The following is a 21,171-nucleotide window of genomic DNA, read 5'->3' as shown; positions in this document are numbered from 1 at the left end:
AGAAGTGCATCCAGTTGGCATGGTTGGTACAATGTTGAGTCAGTTTGGTGTGAGATAAACACTGGGAAAGGGAAAAGGAGAGTAGGAGCATGTTATAGGCCTAATGACTCTGATGAGTACAATGAACAGTTCTGCAGAGAAATAGAATGGGCCAGACTGTACTTGTTAACAGGAGAGATTGCTTCTACAGGGATGGGATACACTTAAATAGAAAGGGTGCAAGAATATTTGCTGATGCTATCGAGGCAGTGTTAGGTGGGTCGGAAAACTGCTAGCTTGGGGGGAGACAAAGACTAATGGATTAACAGTAGCCACGGGCAGAGGTGTAAGAGATTCTTGCACTGCTTCTATTGGAATGAGCAGAAGCCTGAAAAACAAGATGCAGGATATTTCAGAGACTGCTGGAAGTCATTGCGGTACAAGTAAACACATGGGTTGTGTTAGGGTAGCTAAGAATAGAAACAGGTGCATGTATACTTGCGTGTACACTAATGCTAGGAGTTTAGTAAATAAATTTGATGAATTTGAGGTATTACTCAAAACATCAAAGGCAGATATTGTTGGGATATCAGAGACGTGGTGTCACACAGATATAAGGAATGCAGAACTGGAATTTGGGGAGTACAACGTCTACAGAAAGGATAGACAGGATAGGAAGGGAGGAGGGGTTATGCTATTAGTTAAAAAACACATAAACTCCAAGGAAGTGAAGCCAGTTGACATCGCTGGACAGTGCAGTGTTGAGTCAGTTTGGTGTGACATAAGCATAGGTAAATCAAAATTGAGAGTAGGAGTGTGCTATAGGCCTAATGACTCTGATGAGTATAATAAGATACTGTACAGGGAAATAGAGTGGGCCAGTAAATCAGAGAGTCTTATAATGGGGGATTTTAATTTCCCAGATATTGACTGGAATTTGTGGGTTGGTCACTCACACACTAGCAAGGCTTTTGTGGATTTATTGGATGATTGTTTTCTACACCAGCATGTTCGGGAGGCAACTAGAGGGAGTAATACTCTTGATCTGATTATCAGTAGTGATTCTTCATGCATTAGGAATCTGCAGATAAATGAACCACTGGGTGGCAGTGATCACAGTGTGCTGAAGTGGGATTTACTCAAGGAGGTAACTACCATCAGAGGTAAAGGGAAGGGTTTTTGCTTTCGTAAAGGAGACTATGCTGGTCTGAGACAGTATTTAAATTCTATACAGTGGGACCAACTGATGATGTTACCAACAGCAAATTCAAAATGGGAAGCATTCAAGGAACTAATCTTGGAAGCTACCAGGCTTTACATACCAACCAAGAAATATTGTTCAAGGTTCAGGCCTAAATGGTTGTCAGATGAACTAATGAGACATATGGCAGAGAAGAAAAATGCATGGGATACATACAAATTAATGGGTGACGTGGAAGCCTATGATAGATATAAGTTGGTCTGTAACCAAGTCACAAAGGAAATTAGGCAGGCAAAGGCAGATTATGAGAAATCCTTGGCAAAGGATGCAAAGAAAAACAGAAAAGAGTTCTTTACCTATTTAAACTCAAGAAGGAAAGGGATGAATCAGATTGGTCCACTGGATGTTGATGGTTCAACAGTTGAGGATCCAGCTCAGGTGGCTAACAATCTAAACGAGTATTTTGCATCTACATTCACACATGAGGAGTTATTCAGGAAGGGGAATGTCGTAGGTGAAGTAAACATTGGCAGTGAGCTAGATGATTTTCTAATAACTGAGAGGAAAGTGGAGGAGAAATTGTTGAGGATAAACATAAAAAAGGCACCCGGGGTGGATGGGATCTATCCGGTTATATTAAAGGAGGCAGCAAAGGAAGTAAGCAAACCCCTAGCCATAATTATGAGAGCTTCTTTGGACTCAGGGGAGGTACCCATGGACTGGAGATGTGCAAATGTAACCCCAATTCACAAAGGAGGATCAAAGGCTGACACAAGTAATTATAGACCTGTTAGTTTAACTTCGGTTCCGGGAAAATTAATGGAGGCACTGGTTAAAGAAGCACTGCAGGATCATCTGGACAAGAATTCAGTTATAGCTCAGACACAGCATGGGTTTGTTAAGGGCAGGTTTTGTCTGACCAATTTGATTGGATACTATGATGTAGTCACAAAAGAACTGGATGCAGGGAATAACTTTGATATTATATATTTGGATCTTAGAAAGGCTTTTGATACTGTTGCGCATGGAAGACTGCTGCACAAATTGGAGAAGTGTGGCATTCGAGGCAAATTGCTGCTATGGATAAAGGGATGGTTGAGTGGAAGAAGACAGAGAGTGGTAATCAATGGACACTGCTCAACGTGGACTAATGTTATTAGTGGAGTTCCTCAGGGTTCAGTGTTGGGTCCATTGTTGTTTTCTGTATTTATAAATGATATTGATGATGGTGTATCAGGCTTAATGTCCAAGTTTGCAGACGATACAAAGGTTGGCAGGGTTGTTAAGGACACTACTGATACTATGCTGCTGCAACAGGATCTGGAAAGGTTGAGCAGATGGGCTGAGAGGTGGCAAATGAAGTTTAACATTGACAAATGTAAAGTACTACATATGGGAAACAGTAACCCCAGATCAACGTATCAACTCTGTGGTACTACGCTGACAGTGGTAGAGAATGAAAAGGACCTGGGGGTAATTGTGCAGGCAGATATGAAGTTCTCTGAGCAGTGCAGACGAGCTGCAAGAGTAGCTCATGGTGTCTTGTCAATGATATACAGGAATTTTTTTAGCAGGGACAGGGATGTGATTATTCCCTTGTATAAGGCATTGGTCAGGCCACACCTTGAGTACTGTATACAGGTCTGGAGGCCTCATTTCAAGAAGGATGTAGAGCTGCTGGAACGAGTACAGAGAAGGGCAACAAGATTAGTGAATGGAACAAAGGGTTGCTCTTACGAAGAAAGGCTTAAGTTTTGCAAATTACAGAGCCTGGAGACTAGGCATCGCCGAGGTGATCTGATAGAGGTGTACAAGGCTTTGAATGGCTTGAGCATGCTCAATGCCGATGGAATTCTTCCTCTTGCTCAGAATAATCACCTGAGAGGGCATAAATTCAAATTGAGGAAGGACGGATGTCGGATAGATGTGCGGAAATTCGCCTTTAGCCAGCGGGCAGTTGGTTTGTGGAATAGACTTCCATCGCTTGTTGTTGAAGTTGATAGCCTAAACAAATTTAAGGCTCAGCTGGACAGGTATTTCAAACGAATTGAGGGGTGAAATGGGAGTAGTGGTTGTTTTTTTTTTTTTTTTTGGCTGATGCTGAATAAGCTTGCTTTCTTGCATCATATGCCTCTACTAATGCTAATGCTAAATCAGAATGTCTTATAATGGGGGGTTTTAACTTTCCAGATATTGACTATAACTTGTGGATTGGTCACTCACACGCTAGCAAGAATTTTGTGGAGGGTTGTTTTCTACAGCAACATGTTCAAGGGGCAACCAGAGAGAGTAATATTCTTGATCTGATTATCATCAGTGATTATTCATACATTAAGAATTTGCAGATAAAGGTATCACTAGGTGACAGTGATCACAGTGTACTGATGTCGGATTTACTTAAAGATGTAACTGCCATCAAGGTAAGGGTTTTTGTTTTCGTAAAGGTGACTAAAGTGGTCTTAGACAGTTTTTAAATTCTATACAGTGGGATCAACTGATGATGTTAAAAACAGCGAATTCTAAATGGGAAGCCATTTAGGAAATAATCTTGGATGCTACTAGGCTTTTCATACCAGCTAAGAAATGCCGATCAAGATTTAGACCTAAATGGATGTTAGATGAACTAATGAGGCTTGCACCAGAGAAGAACAATGCGTGGGATGCATATAAATTATCACTTGACACAGAAGCCTATGGCAGATATAAGCTAGTCTGTAATCAAGCCAGAAAGGAGGTTAGACAAGTGAAGGCTGATTCACAGAAATCCTTGACAAAGGATGCAAAGGAAAACAACAAAAACTTCTTTACGTATGTAAACTCTAGAAGGAAGGGGATGAATCAGATTAGTCCACTTGATGTTGATGGTTCGACTGTTGATGATTCTGCTCAGATAGCTGACAAACTGAATGAGTATTTTGCGTCTACTTTCATACATGAGGAATTCTGTAAGGAAGGGGAAGACAGAAGTTTACTAAACCCTAAACAGGGAGCTAAATGGTTTTGTAATAAAGGAGAGCAAAGTGGAGGAGAAATTTTATTATTATTTTTAGCCATATAGTAAAGAAATCCTGAGGCTTATGCTGCACCAGCCAAAAAAAAAAAATTTCTGAATTACCCAGAGAGAGAGAGAGTCAGAAGTAAAAGGGAATCACCAAGAAAGAGAAAAATGATGATATCCAGTTAAGGACCCTGGGTGTGACACACCCATACTCACAAGATGTGAGCCCCTGGAGTATTATTGAAGTTAAACCTAAAAAAGCACCTGGAGCAGATGGAATCTAAGTTATATTAAAGGAAGCAGCAAGGGAAGTAAGCAAACCTTAGCCATAATTATGAGAGCATCCTTATATTCGGGGGAGGTCCTCATGGAGTGGACATGTGCAAATGTATCACCAGTTCACAAAAGGCGTTCAAAGGCTGATACAAATAATTATATGCATGTTAGTTTAACTTCGGTTCTGGGGAAAATAATGGAGGTCACTGGTTAAATAAGTGGTGCACGATCACCTAGACATGGCTGCAGTAATAGATCAGACACAGCATGTGTTTGTTAAGGGGAAGTCCTGTCTGACCAATTTGATTGGAGAACTACGATGTGGTCACAAAGGAACTGGATGCAAAAAATAATTTTGATATCATATACTTGAATTTGAGGAAAGTTTTTGATACTGTTGCACATGGAAGACTGCTGTACAACTTGGAACGATATGGCATTAAGGGCAAGTTGCTGCAATGTATAAAGGGATGGTTGAATGGAGACGGTAGAGAATGATAATAAATGGACACTGCTCTACTTGGACTAATGTTATTAGTGGAGTTCCCCCAGGGTTCAATACTGAGTCCATTCTTGTTTTTTGTATTTATCAATGATATTGATGAAGGTATATCAAGCTTAATGTCCAAGTTTGCAGATGATACAAAGGTTGGCAGGGTTGTTGATGACAGTAAAGACAGTATGCTACTGCAACATGATCTAGAAAGGCAACTGAAGTTTAACATTTAACAACTGAAGTTTAACATTGACAAATGCAAAGTACTGGATATGGGTAGCAGTAACCCATGATAAACGTGGGAGTTGGAGAATGAAAAAGACTTGTGGGTAATTGAGCAGCCAGGTTCTCTGAACAGTGCAGATGGGCTACCAGAACAGTTCAAGGAGTTTTGTCAATGGTGTATAGAAATTTTGCTAGCAGAGACAAGGAGATGATTATCCCTTTGAATAAGACAATGGTCACATTTAGGCCACACTTTGAGTACTGCCTACAGGTCTGGAGGCCTCATTTTTAGGAAGGATATAGAGTTGCTTGAGCGAGTACAGAGAAGGGCAACAAGATTGGTGAGGGGAACCTCTTACCAAGAAAGGCTTAAGTTCTGCAAGTTGCAGCATCTGGAGACTAGGTGCCTGCAAGATGATCTGATTGAGGTGTATAAAGGCCTTGAATGGTTTGAGAAAGCTCAATGCTGATGGGATACATCCGCTTGCTCGGATTAACAATCTGAGGGGGAAGGCGCCTCCATAGCCAGGTGGGAAGGAGCAGCAGTGCGTAGCACACGCTTCTTGATTAGACCGGGGTTCGAGCCCCTCACCACCAAATACGGAGGATGCGGAAAGGTCAGGGAATGACCACCGCATATCCCGGAGCAATATGGCCTTAGTTGCTAATGCTCCTAAAAACCAAATAACAACAATCTGAGGGGGACATAAATTCAAATTGAGGAAAGACAGTTGTAGAATAGATGTGCAGAAGTTTGTCTTTAGTCAGCGAGTAGATTGCTGGAACAGACTTCCATCTGTTGTTGTGGAAGTTGATAGCTTAAATAAATTTAAGGTTGAACTAGACAAACATTTGGAATCACCAGATGGGTGAAATGGAAAGGGTTTTTTTTTTTTTTTCCTTTGCTGATGGTTTATAAACTTTCTTGCTTCATATGCGTCGACTAATGTTAATGCTAATTGGTTTTAGACTTCAAAATAATCTCTCACAATGCTATTTCAGTTGGAGAGCATGTTTTAAAAGATAATTATAAAGTTGCATGATAGCAGTTAATTGACTTTTAGAATTACTGTCCTTTTAAAAACTCTGTACAAATTCTAATCCTTGATAAGAGTCCTTCAGCAAACTTCTTGTTCAACCTCCTTTTGCACATGCATACCTTGAAATATGCAATGTCTGCATCCCTTTCACTGTAGTCTTCAAAACACTTATAAGTTTATGCAATAATGCACATCCTCAATTTTTTTTACTATTATCGGACTTTTCTTTGTGATTAATAGAGGAAGAAGAATAGAAAGTTTCATTCTTTGCATTATTCAAGCTGAAAAATCCCATGTTTGAAGCATTAAACAATTGTGAATACCTTTTCATCAACATCATCCCATGCTAAAACACAAATACATTGATTTCACATGATAAATTTAAGGCTGAGCTGAACAAGCATTTGGAACGAATGGAGGAGTGTGAAATGGGAGTTTTTTTTTTTTGACTGATGCTGCATAAACTTGCTTTCTTGCATCACATCCCTCTACTAATGCTAACATTATGTTTTGTTTTCAAGATACAGCACAGTTTTGTTTAATAGCATTCTTTAATAATGGTTTTTCTTAAAGAACTGGATTACACCTTGATCTTGTGGTTGAAGGACTGATGCTATTATATTATACATATTCAAAGGTGATTGCATATAGACCATTCATTTGGCAGTGAGAGGTGCAGTTATTCACAAAAAATAGTGATTGAATAGTTCTGTTATATTATCCAAAAAAATATGTCATGTAAAACTTCATATTAATTTACGTTTATTGTATAAGGTGATCATACACATGTGCACATGTTTAGTATTAAATATTTTTCAATGATATAATTATATGTAGAAATAACTCTGCAATTTTTCTTTGAACAGACATAGCCTGATGGATGCCAAAATCACCAGTGTTCTTTCCCTGTGTCATGATCAGGTAATTTTAAGTGCAGTCCAAAGTATAATTCAGAACATGATAGCTTGTGAAGACAGCAGTCAGCAGCAGTTACATTATTTGCAAAGTAAGTTATGTGCGCATGTGCATATAAAAAATGAAATGTTTAATTTAATTTTGATTCTGTTTTTAATTTTTTTTGTTCTATGAGAACTTCTTCATTTGGAATGAATAGTAAATCTTTTGTGAATTTTAAAGTGTGTTGATCTAATCCAGTGATGTTGGTGCATTTTTTATATAAAAAATTATCATGCAGTGGTGCATTTAGATATTGGGTGGGAGGGCACCAATATATTTGAGGCTTGATATACAGTGATATAGTCCTAAAAGAAATAGTATTAGTAATGGCCGCATGGTGCAAGAAAGCCTATGGCTTATGCTGCACCAGCAAAAAAAAAAAAAAAAAACCCTGAATAAAACAATGATAAAAAAAAAATAATAAATAAAATAAAATAATAATTAATAAAAGAAAAAGAAATTAAACCTATCATCCTATGTGCTTCCCTCACCCGAAGGTACTATCCAGATGACCTTTGAATTTCCCCAAACTGTCAGCCTCTACCATGCATGTAGGCAGCTTATTCCAGTATTTATAACTAGCTGGCTAAAATAAAACTTCCTGCAGTCCAATCTAAACATTTCCCCCCGTAACTCGAAATTATGTCCCCTAGTTCTAGCATCATTTATAATCTTGAAAATTTTGTCCTCATTCATTTTACTGATGCCTCTCAGAGCCTTAAACACCTCAATCAAATCTCCTCTAAGGTGTCTAGTTTCCAAACTCTGCAACCCACATATTCGAAGTCTTTCTTCATAAGGACGCCCTTTTGCCGATCTCACCAGGCGAGTTACCCGTCTTTGCACCCTTTCAAGAAGCTCGATGTCTTTCTTTAGGTGCGGTCTACATACTTGAACACAGTATTCCAAGTGTGGTCTAACAAAAGCCTTATATAATGGGATTATCACGTCCCTATCTCTACTTGCAAAAGTTCGATAGATCATTGATAGGACACCATGGGCCTTCCTTGCAACCTGTTTACAATGCTCAGAGAATTTCATGTCTGACCGTATCGTAACACCCAAGTTCCTTTCCTCCAGTACTGGGTTTAGTTGAACTCCATCAAGTGAATAAGTTATTTTGGGATTACTGTTTCCCAGGTGTAATACCTTACACTTTGTTGGATTAAAGCATAGCCCATTTTTCTGACCATTCCTGAAGTCTATCTAGATCTCTCTGAAGAAGCTCAGCTTGACAGCAATCATTAACTACTCTACCAATTTAACATCATCTGAAAATTTAGACATCACGCCCTCTGTCCCTTCATCGATGTTGTTTATGAAAATTAAAAACAACAGTGGCCCTAATACTGATCCTTGGGGAACCCCACTTCTTACATCAACCCAATCTGAGGAATAGCCGTTTATCACAACCCTCTGCCTCCTGCCCTGAAGCCATCCTGCTATCCATCTAAGGATTTTCCCAGTGATTCCAACCTGTTCCAGCTTATAAAGCAACCGCTCATGTGGAACTGAGTCAAAAGCTTTGCTGAAATCTAAATAAACAATGTCGAAATTATTCCCTAAATCCAGCTCGTGAGTGACCATTTCAAAATAGCGAACCAGATTTGTTAAACATGATTTTCCCTTTACAAAACCTGCTGAGTATCCTTGAGAATTTCAATTCGATCCAAATGATCCTGAATTCCACCCTTGATCATTGCCTCCATGATTTTCCCTACCACTGAAGTCAGACTAACAGGTCGATAATTTCCCACTTCACTCTTAGAGCCACCCTTATGTATGGGAGATACATTGGCACTTTTCCAATCCAACGGAATCTCCTCAGAGACACTACTGATCCTCGCATAATTAGCCTCAATGGTTCAATGCACTCGCTTGCCACCTCCCTTAAGATTATAGGGTATATTCCATCAACTCCAGGAGCCTTACTGGCCTGTAGGCTCGAAAGTTTTTTCATTAAATAATCTTGTAAAATTTCAATATCATTAATTACATTAGCATTAGTAGAGGCATTTGATGCAAGAAAGCAAGCTTATGCAGCATCAGCCAAAAAAAAAAAAAAAAAAAAAACCCACTTCCACTTCACCCTTCTGTTCGTTCAAAATACCTGTCCAACTGAGCCTTAAACTTATTTAGGCTATCAACCTCCACCACAAGGGATGGAAGTCTGTTCCACCAACCAACCAACCACCCGCTGGCTAAAGGCAAATTTTCGCACGTCTATCCTACATCTGTCTTTCCTCAATTTGAATTTATGCCCTCTCAGGTGATTTTTCTGACCAAGAGGAAGAATCCCATCAGCATTGAGCATGCTTAAACCATTCAAGGCTTTATACACCTCTATCAGATCACCTCGCTGGTGCCTAGTCTCCAGACACTGTAATTTGCAAAACTTAAGCCTTTCTTCGTAAGAGCACCCCTTTGTTCCATTCACTAATCTTGTTGCCCTTCTCTGTACTCATTCCAGCAGCTCTACATCCTTCTTGAAATGAGGCCTCCAGACCTGTATACAGTACTCTAGGTGTGGCCTGACCATTGCCTTATACAAGGGAATAATCACCTCCTTATCCCTGCTGGAAAAATTCCTGTATATCATTGACAATACTCCATGAGATACTCTTGCAGCCCGTCTGCACTGCTCAGAGAACTTTATATCTGCCTGCACAACCACCCCCAAGTCCCTTTCATTCTCTACCACTGTCAGTGTAGTACCACAGAGTTGATACGTTGCTCTGGGGTTGCTGTTTCCCATGTGTAGTACTTTACATTTGTCAATGTTAAACTTCATTTGCCACCTCTCAGCCCATCTGCTCAACCTTTCCAGATCCTGTTGCTGCAGCATAGTGTCAGTAGTGTCCTTGACAACCCTGCCAACCTTTGTATCATCTGCAAACTTGGACATTAAGCATGATATACCATCATCAATATCATTTATAAATACAGAAAACAATAATGGACCCAACACTGAGCCCTGAGGGACTCCACTAATAACATTAGTCCACGATGAGCAGTGTCCATTGATTACCACTCTCTGTCTTCTCCCCCTCAACCACCCCTTTATCCATAGAAGCAATTTGCCTTCAATGTCACACTGCTCCAATTTGTGTAGCAGTCTTCCATGTGCAACAGTATCAAAAGACTTTCTAAGATCCAAGTATATAATATCAAAGTTATTCCCTGCATCCAGTTCTTTTGTGACTGTATCATAGTATCCAATCAAGTTGGTCAGGCAAGACTTCCCCTTAACAAAACTATGCTGTGTCTGAGCTATAACTGAAGTCTTGTCTAAATGATCCTGCAGTGCTTCTTTAACTAGTGCCTCCATTAATTTTCCTGGAACAGAAGTTAAGCTCACAGGTCTATAATTACTTGTGTCAGCCTTTGATCCTCCTTTGTGAATTGGAGTCACATTTGCACATTTCCAGTCTATGGGTACCTCCCCTGAGTCCAAGGAAGCTCTCATAATTATGGCTAAGGGTTTGCTTACTTCCTTTGCTGCCTCCTTTAATATAACTGGATAGATCCCATCCACCCCGGGTGCCTTTCTTGTGTTTATCTTCAACAGTTTCTCCTCCACTTTATTCCCAGTTATTTCAAGATTCTGTAGCTTACTGCTAGAGTTGAATACACCTCTGGCATTCCCCTTGCTGAATAACTCCTCATGTGTGAATGTCGATGCAAAATATTCATTTAGTTTGTTAGCTACCTGAGCAGGATCATCAACAGTTGACCCATCAATATCAAGTGGACCAATCTGATTCATCCCCTTCCTTCTAGAGTTTACATAAGTAAAGAACTCTTTGCTGTTTTTCTTTGCATCCCTTGCCAAGGATTTCTCGTAATCTGCCTTCGCCTGCCTAACCTCCTTTGTAACTTGGTTGCATATCAACTTGTATCTGTCATAGGCTTCTGTGTTATGTGTTAATTTGTAAGTATCCCATGCATTTTTCTTCTCTGCCATATGCCTCATTAGTTCATCTGACATCCATTTTGGCCTAAACTTTGAACAATATTTCTTAGTTGGTATGTAAAGCCTAGTAGCTTCCAAGATAAGTTCTTTGAATGCTTCCCATTTTGAATTTGCTGTTGGTAACATCATCAGTTGGTCCCACTGTATAGAATATAAATACTGTCTCAGTCCATCGTAGTCGCCTTTACGGAAGCAATAACCCTTCCCTTTACCCCTAATGGTAGTTACCTCTTTGAGTAAATCCCACTTCAGCACACTGTGATCACTGCCACCTAGTGGTTCATTTATCTGCAGATTCTTAATGCATGAAGAATCACTGCTGATAATCAAATCAAGAGTATTACTCCCTCTAGTTGCCTCCCGAACATGCTGATGTAGAAAACAATCATCCAATAAATCCACAAAAGCCCTGCTAGTGTGTGAGTAACCAGCCCCCAAATTCCAGTCAATATCTGGGAAATTAAAATCTCCCATTATAAGACTCTCTGATTTACTGGCCCACTCTATTTCCCTGTACAGTTCCTTATTATACTCATCAGAGTCATTAGGCCTATAGCACACTCCTACTCTCAATTTTGATCTCCCAATGCTTATGTCACACCAAACTGACTCAACACTGCACTGTCCAGCGATGTCGACTGGCTTCACTTCCTTGGTTTTTATGTGTTTCTTAACTAATAGCATAACCCCTCCCCCCTTCCTATCCTGTCTATCCTTTCTGTAGACGTTGTACTCCCCAAATTGCAGTTCTGCATCCCTTATATCTGTGTGACACCACGTCTCTGATATCCCAACAATATCTGCCTTTGATGTTTTCAGCAATACCTCAAATTCATCAAATTTATTTACTAAACTCCTAGCATTGGTGTACACGCAAGTATACCTGCACCTGTTTCTATTCTTAGCTAGGCGCCTCCGTAGCCAGGTGGGAAGGAGCAGCAGTGCGTAGCACACGCTTCTTGATTAGACCGGGGTTCGAGCCCGTCACCACCAAATACGGAGGATGCGGAAAGGTCAGGGAATGACCACCGCATATCCCGGAGCAATATGGCCTTAGTTGCTAATGCTCCTAAAAACCAAATAACAAACATATTCTTAGCTACCCTAACACAACCCATGTGTTTACTTGTACCGCAATGGCTCCCAACAGTCTCTGATTTTTCAACATATTTTTCAACTTTGCTCCCACAATTTCCCATTGCCACAAAAGGTTTTTCATTTGTAAATATCGATGCAAAATAACTTTTGAGTTCATCTGCAACGGCAGCTGGTGTATTTAATACTATCCCCTTTCCCTTACTTAAAGGTCCGATCTGGTTTGTTCTTCTTGGCATTTATATATGTGAAGAATTCCTTATCCCCCCTCTTTGCTATGTTTGCTTGTGATTTCTCATAAACTGCCTTTGCCTTTTGAACCTTTTCTGTGGCTCTATTACAGATCATCTTGTAGCTGTTTTAGGCTTCAGTTCTTTTTGTTGCTCTGTAACCTTTCCATGCCACCTTTTTCTGCTCAAGTAATGTGGCAATTTCACTATTCATCCAACTTGGAACCCTCCTCATGGAGTGTTTTTTTTAATAGTAAATAAACATTCAAGGCATCTGTGATTAATGTTAAAAGCATACCACAGTTCAAATGTATTCATTCTCTGTGCGATATCTACCCAGTTAATAGAGACCATGTAATACCTTAAGGCATCGTAATTTCCTTTTCTGAAATTAAAACCCATTCCTCTGCCTTTTACTTCTGCTCTCTCTCTCATCATCATCCACTGTAGAACTCCGTGATCACTTTCTGCTGCTGGTTCCTCTACTGTCAGCCCTGTTATGTCATCTGATTCATGGATGATGATAAGGTCTAGGATATTCTTTTCTCTAGTACTTTCCCTGACATGTTGATACAAATAAGAGTCATCTAGGTGATTTAAAAAATTTGTTCCCCATGTCGAGTTTCCTTCCCATTTACTCCAATCAGTTAGAGGCAAATTGAAATCACCCATAATAAGACATTGACGCTTACTTGCCCATTCTATTTGCGTGTAGAGGCTTTTGTCATAATCTTCATAATCACCTGGTCTGTAGATTACTCCTACTCGCATTATACCTTTGTTTCCAACTATCTCACACCATACAGATTCTATACTAGCATGTGAAATGTCTGAATCCGGGAAAGCTATCATCACGCTCAGGCTGCTTCTGATAAGAAGCATTACCCCACCACCCCTTCTATCTACCCTATCCTTCCTAAATACATTATACAAGCCGTACTGAAACTCATCATCCCCAATTTCCAGGTGGCACCACGTCTCCGTAAGCCCTATTATGTCCGCGTTACTTGTTTTAACCAGCAGTTCGAATTCACTCATTTTATTGACGACACTTCTAACGTTACTATATAAACAATTAAGTCTTATCGTTCTTGTATATTTAACTACCCTAACACAACCTGTGAAGTTTTTTAGGCTCTCTTCCCTGGCCTTAGCTACCCACTCACTCGAAACGTTTCTGCCCCAGAACATCTAGATAATACGTCCAGTTGGGGTAACAGATAAGAACTCTTAAGGTATGTGCAAGAGTTACTTTGACCAATATTATCAGATAAATGCGTGTCAGTATTACCCACATCCCCCCCCCCTAACTAGCAGTTTTCTTGAACCTTTAAGGTATCCTCAATAATACTGGCAAAAACTTTTGCACCACCTTTGTTTAAGTGTATCCCGTCTCTACAAAATAAATTCCTTCTACCTACAAGTGTGGGCCAAGCTGATAGAAATTTCCCCCCCTAAAGCCTTACAGAGTCCTTCAAGTCTTGAGTTAATCCACAAGGCTTTTAATATATAATCCCTCCTATCGTGTCTGGGAAGAATTGCAGGCACATAGACATTGTGGCCTAGCTCGCGGCATTTCCTCAGCATGATCCTGTATTTTTCCAACAAATCGTCAGATCGTTTACGTTTAATGTTATTAGTCCCCACATGAATAATAATATTCTCTTTACCCCCCCTTAAAATCTGACAATCTTTTGGTGACATCATTAATAGTTGCTCCCACCAGACAGACATACCCTGGTTCTACTCCACCTATCCTTATTACAAAAAATATTCCCCGTTTCCCTGACAATGGAGTCTCCTAATAAAACAATGTCGTTTTTAACCAGAGTAGTTGCACTGATTTTTCTGTTTTGAGACCCGAATCGTGTGTGCATCACTTGGTAGATTGCTGGAGTCTTGAGTCCCTGACAAGCTCCCAGATGCATTATTCTCGAAGGCAAGCACCTGTTTTTCAGGGACTCAAATTGTTCCATCAGTGCACCAAATTGTAATTTAAGATCGGTGCACTCCTTACATCAATCACAAAGAAAAGAATCCCTAGGTGATCTATGATTAGTCACCAGGTCGACCTTGGAAAACATTCCACAGGTTCCGCAACAGATTAAATCATGACTCGCCCGTAAATCACCATCGACTATTTCTGTGTGAGTCACGATACCCTGTGATGTGCTTAAGGCAGATCTCGTAACTACCATTATAAAATTAGCTAAATATCAATGAAAATTAACTTTAAAAAATTATATCTATAATATTATTAAAATCAAACTGTTACAGGAAAACCTATAACAAAATAATCCAACAATATCTAAATAAATCAAATATTTAAAAGCACTAATCAACAGTAATCCAATCCACTTAACTGAGGAGCCCTGACAAAGCGCATCCGCTCACCTCGAATACCAACACTCAAAAATAGTATTGGTTGGGAGGGATAAATCATAATTAATGAACAACAATTTATTGATTGAGGAAATTAATTCACAAATTGCAGTAAGTATTTAAATTGTGTAAATTAACACAATTAAATTTAAATTAATAAGTAGTGTAGAGCATCAAAAATTGAAATGTCGATAATCTGAACAAGCCAGCATTTATTATTTTTTATGATGGTGCCTTAAAATAATTACAGTAAGCGCCAGTTATTGTGATCACATTTGCAAATTGAATTTTGATTCTATTAAATGGCAATTCTAATAAACAAAAATCGAAGGAATATTATCCACAGGCTATAAAAATGAAGATATACAGCACAAATTACACTTCTATTACTTTACCAATTAACAAAATTAAATGATACATGAAAATCGAAAAAAAATATTATCCACTGGTTTGCAAAATAAAAATAAATTTATGCTTATGTACATAGCTTAATTAATATATGTACAGTACTAACTAAACATAACACTTTGTAATCTGTTATTCAACATGCTTTGTAATCTGCTATTTCTGTTCACTGATTTTTTTTTTTTTTTTTTTTTGTAAAATCTAAAACAGTAAAAAAACATTGAGCGTCAATCAATAACGAAGAACACTGCACGCAGAAATTGCAACTAACTCTAATATGTGCAAGTCAGATATGGAGTAAAAATATTCTGAACATTTATTTAGAGTTTTATTTTACCGTACTGTAGTTATGGCTTTGTATTTTAAAAGGAAGCAGAAAATTTTAACAATTGGATCGAAGATTGAGATTTTAAACAGATTTCAAAGGTTTTTTTTCAAAGCAGCAGGTCTTTTTTAGCAAAATTTTGCAGGGTTGGAAAGCCAACCATAACAGACATTAAAAACGAGGAAAAAATTTTAAAGTTCACATCAAAAGTTGATTCAGATGATGGTGCAAAAGAAAGAAAAATTATGAGAACAGTTAATGACCCATCCCTCAAAGGGTGCCATTTATTTCACACAGAGATGATGTTTAGGAGAACCCATATCTGGACCTTTGTTAGTGAAAAGGCTCTGGATTTTAACAAAAAATTAGGCGGTCTCTCAGATTTTAAAGCTGGTACAGGCTGGCTAAATAACGTTAAATCACAGCACAGCATTAGAGAACTTCAAACCGAAGGGGAAATTTTATCTTGTGATTTTGCTGCAGTAGAATCATTTAAAAAAAAGTTTCTAAATGTCATAAAGTATCACGAATGAGAAGGCAAAATGGGCAAGGTCTTGCATTATCCTAGATAATGCTCCATCACATTCTTCAGTGTAAACATTAAACAAAATAGATGATGGATTCAAGGTCATGTTTCTTCCACCAAATGTTATTGCACTCTTCCAACTGATGGACCAAGGAGTCATCGAAATGTTGAAGAGAATCTACAAAACACAAGTCTTGCATTGTTTACTTTTAGCAGAAAGCAACGAAGAATGCATCATAGCCTTTTCAAACAAGTTTCAGTCTCAAGGACCGCTGCTACATGTTAGCTGATATGTGGGAATCACTCACGGTGCAGAATTTAAAAAATGCTTGGAAAAAACTGTAGCTTATTGCAGAAGAAACCATAGGAGATAAGCAGAATCAAATTGAAGGAGATGAGGGACAAATACTGAATGAGACGATCAACTTATTTTGGTCAGTCCCTGGGTTTGAAGATTACAATGAAGGTGATGCAAGGGCATGGCTCGGAAATGATATTTGTGCTACAGGGTTTCCTGTTTTAAATGCAAATGAAATTGTGAGTTTAAAAGAAACTGGAGCTCCTGAAAATGATCCAGATGATGACAAAAAAAATGACATCAACACTGGGCATATACATGCTGAGATATTCGCTGTGCTAGCAACTGCGATGGCTTGGTACAAGCAACAAACTGAATGCTGTCCAACTCAACTATTGCCAAAAAGAGTGAGAGATCTGGCAGCAAAGAAACGAAGTTCAAAAATGGTGCAGCAAAAAATAAGTAATTATTTTTGTTAAAGGCCTATACATATGTGTTATTGTGGCTGAAAGTTCCATTTGTTTTGTTACCTATGAATAAAAATACGTAAGTAAAACTTAGTGTTTTTATTTCTAAACTTAGTAAACTTTTTTTTTTTTTTTTTTTTTGTCTAGTCTTCGGAACAGTATTTTTGATAAGTTTGAAAATCTGAAGTCCGAACTACTCTCAGTCCCAATTAGTTTGGATTATCGCTACTCCACTGTAATTAATGAAGTTCGATTCACATATTATAATCAAATTATAAGGCAATTTTAATTATATTATATTATGTTATATTTAAACTATAAAATTTATTTATTATGATAATATCATAATAAAATTTATGTCATAAATTTTATCATTTATTGCCATTGATGTACAGGCAAGCCCATTATAGCAAGCTAAAGGCCAGTTTTAGGATTCTGAAATACAGTCATGTAACCCCTCTTGGGTAGCATAGTTGGTGGAATGTCACTGGTCTTTTCTCCCCACACCAGGTAGAAAAGACCCGAGTTCGAATCCCGTTGATGACGGGAGGAATTTCTTGGGTCTTTTTCACAATGTAGCTGAGTTTAGTCGGTCTCAGGCAAGGATAGCATGGCTTTTTCTCCCAGAAATGGGTTTTTCGTCCAACAAATAGAAAATTGACCTCATAACTTACAGAAAATATACACGGAGCAACATGGCCTTAGTCGCCGATACATCTAAAACCCAATAACAATAACAGTTATGTAAGGTACATTACAGCAAGATAAAATGCAATTTGGAGAATAGTGTATCAAACATGTCCAAGTGTGTTTTACTTAACCTTGACTAGTATGATTTTGAATACTCATGACTAGTGCTTTATACTTTAGTGATTGCGTAGCTGTAAACTCTCCACATTTATGCTGGAGAATCCGTATCTTTGACCCAGTTTGACCCCTTCTCCATTTCACCATCATCAAGGCTATCAAGGTAGTGTTAGGTGGGTCGGGAAACTGTGGGTCCTCGCAGAAAAAGGAAACACATGGGCTGTGTTAGGGTAACTAAGGGTAAGAACAGGTATACATATACTTGCATGTACACTAATGCTAGGAGCACAGTAAATAAATTTGATCAATTTGAAGTGCTGATTAAGTCATCAAATGCAGACGTAGGGATATCAGTAACTTGCTCCTAATGCCACACTGATGGTCCAATTTGTACAGCAGTCTTTCATGTAGGCACTATTAAAAACTGGAATTAAATAATTTAATTATTTAATTATTTATAGCATCCATTTCCTTTGTTGCTATATCATAGTAGGCTATGATGCAGCAACAAAGGAAGCTCAGATTGGTCAGACAACATTCGTCTTGTCTGACCAATTCGTCTTGTCCGGCAGCATTGGGACCTGTGGGGTGCTGGATTAGTGAGTTTGCCAGATCACCAGTGGTTATTTTAGCACATACAGTTTACCCAACAGCTAACTACCTCCTCCTACCTTTTAATATGTTGACTGCCATATTAAAGAAAAAAATTCCCCAGGGGCAAAAAATATTTAGCAAATAATTTAATTAGTAATTCTAAAATAAATATTGTAATATCAGTGTTGTCGTTTTTTTGCTTAAAATATAAAAGAAAGATACTTTTTGTATGTCGCATATTCTTCTCTTTCTTGGTGACTCCTTTTTATTTCTCTCTCTTTCTCTCTCTCTCAGAGTAACTTAGAAATTTTTTTTAGGTCAGTGCAGCATAAGCCTCAGGCTTCCTTGCACCAAATGGCTAATAATAATAATATGTGGCCGACGTAGCCCAGTAGGTTAATTTATTTCTTGAGAAGCTGTGTTGGCCACATACGTGTGATGCTATTACAGCATACATTTTTATTATTATTATTAGCCATATGGTGCAAGGAAGCCTGAGGCTTATGCTGCACCAGCCAAAAAAAATTCCCAAGTTACCTTGAGAGAGAGAGAGAGAGAGAGAGAGAGAGAAGTAGAAAGGAATCACCAAGAAAGAGAAGAATGATGATATCCAGCTCAGGACTCTGGGTATGAGGTATGAGGTATGAGGTATATTAAGGGTCTAGCGGCTCCTGGGATTTCTCCCATCTCCGCGAATGTTCTATGTATCGGTGACAGTACCCTGTCAAAGCCAGAGATTTAGAAGTGTGTGGGTCATGAGTAGTGTTATATGTTGTGCCCATTGTTTATCCGGCTTATTGGCCGCCAGGCCCCTAATGGGACCAGACGTTGTCCATACCTCGCCACGTGGAGGCTAGCCGGGTGTTACCATTGAGTCAATTGTACTCTGGCTGGTCCTGCCACTTACTTTCCTGGAATTTTAGTGGCTAGGACCTAAAATAAAATTGGAACGACCGCAGTTGATTTTAAATCACTTACATTAAAGCACTAATATGAGGTTGACGCTGAAAGCCTGTTTCTGAAGTGCCTAAAAGGTTGGGCGAAAATTTTTGGTGTATTTAAATTTGGACGTGTAGGGCTATACGCTGTGCAAGAAAAAGTGCTGGGAGGGGAGAATGAAGGCTGGTGGGTGAAATAGGAAGAAGAGGGTCGATAGGGTAGGTGACCCCCAATTTTTCAGTGAGGCATGCCCATGCCCCACCAGAGGGAAGAAATGGTGTGGCAGGGAAGAGAGGCGACAGCAAGCCGTCACCTCCCACCCCTGCCGGGTGTGGGAGTAAAAGAATTGCACTGCACAAGAGAGTGCAGAGCATAGAGCCAATATGGCTCCGTTGAGGCAGCAACTTGGAGTTCTCTATCTTCGTTGGTCTTCTCTGTCATTGGTAGCCATATTTTTCCTCAGCTATGAACACTGGTCAGGTCCATTGTTGGTCTGTTAGCTATGGCTGTGGTTCTCTTCATCATGGGAAGATCCGCAGCTTCATGGGGTTATTCTTGTGATCGCTGGTTTTAGATGATTAGTAGTAAGCAGGTTCCTGGGCGAGGTTCTCCTTGAGTCCTCTCCACGCATGTTCTGTGTGTTTTTTTTTTTTTTTTTTTTTTTTACCTTCTGTAGATGGCTATCAATGTTTTACGCCTACCAAATAGTTTTTGGGCATATTCCTTTAGCTCCCTGTATTCCTCAAGTGAGTCCAATAGATGTGATTCCAAGTTCTTGGGGAGGTAGTGTATTGCAGTGATCAGTCTGCACCTGAGGTCCTCATAATGGGTGCAATCATACATAATGTGCTCCCAGCACTCAAGCTCCCCACAGGCACATCTCGGATCCACCTCAATCCCCAGCGCTGCCAGCTTGGCTGTAAAGGCCCCGTGACCAGTCAATAAATAGGTGGTGTATAAGCCAGGTTGAAACCAAGTTGGGGGACTGGGGTACATCCTGTCGATGTTCGGAATGAATTTCCTGGTGATATTTTCCTTATTTGAGTTGGCCCAGCGCTCCTGCCAAACTTGCATCAGGTGTTTTTGCAGCCTTGTCTTTTCATTTTTTTGTGGTGCATTAACGTCCACAGTATAGCCATGGTATGTACAAGGTATTCCTTTCTCTATGTGGTAGTTCATTCCCCTACGCATGATCTCTAAGTCAAGGGGAAGAGCTCCGGCCAAGACCTGCAGCATGTGGGTACTGGTTGTCCTACAAGCACGTGTAACTGTCAGTAGGATTGTTCTTTGCGTTGCATCAAGGATGCGTCGGTTTACTACAGTTCCTGTTTTGGAAAACCATATTGCTGAGGCGTAAGTGATGATCGGTAGGAAGGTTGTTTTATAAAACAATGACAGGGTGCGTTGGTTTAACCCCCAGTCCCGCCTGACGATCCTAGCCACCAATCCAGAGTATCTTTTGATTTTGGCTCTGATATAAGTTAGATGGTGTTTAAAAGTAAGATTACCATCCAGTATAACTCCTAAATATTTTAACTGGGTCACTAATTTTATTGTGGTAGGTCCCACCTTTATTTGTGGCGGTCTACGTATATCAAGCTTGCCTTTTAGCAGGACGGAGGACGTCTTTGTTGTTGATATCGTCAGGCAGTGTGTTCTGGTCCAGTTTTGCAATATCAGCATTGCCTGATTGGCCTTTTCCTCTAGCTGGGCCCGGCTATCTGCAGCAATGGTGAGGACCAAATCATCAGCAAAGGCCTGGGAGCGCACATCACCAAGGTGCAAAGCCAAGAACCCATCCAAAACCATATTCCACAGGAGCGGCCCCAGAACAGAACCCTGGGGACAGCCCCTGTGGACATCACGATTCACTCTACCATAAGGTGCTTCCACGATGATGCGTCTCTCGGAGAGATAAGACCTAATTATGGAATATAAGTTGATCGGCACATGTGCCA

General features: G+C 39.5%; 1 protein-coding gene across 1 annotated transcript in view; it reads left to right on the top strand.

Moving 5' to 3' along the window:
* Positions 1-21,171, top strand: part of Nf1 (neurofibromin 1) — a 1,111,953-nt gene that overhangs the window by 1,064,173 nt on the left and 26,609 nt on the right. Inside the window, exon 56 of the mRNA XM_090369763.1 lies at positions 7,082-7,221. Coding sequence (XP_090225889.1) covers positions 7,082-7,221 — 140 coding nt within the window. The remainder of the gene's footprint in view (positions 1-7,081; positions 7,222-21,171) is intronic.

This window comes from Mastigoproctus giganteus, chromosome 3, assembly GCF_048544385.1.
Source record: "Mastigoproctus giganteus isolate SK-2022 chromosome 3, ASM4854438v1, whole genome shotgun sequence".
Lineage (NCBI taxonomy): Eukaryota > Metazoa > Arthropoda > Arachnida > Uropygi > Thelyphonidae > Mastigoproctus > Mastigoproctus giganteus.
The sequence above is the reverse complement of the archived record's forward strand: the minus strand, read 5'-3'. Positions and strand labels throughout refer to the sequence as shown.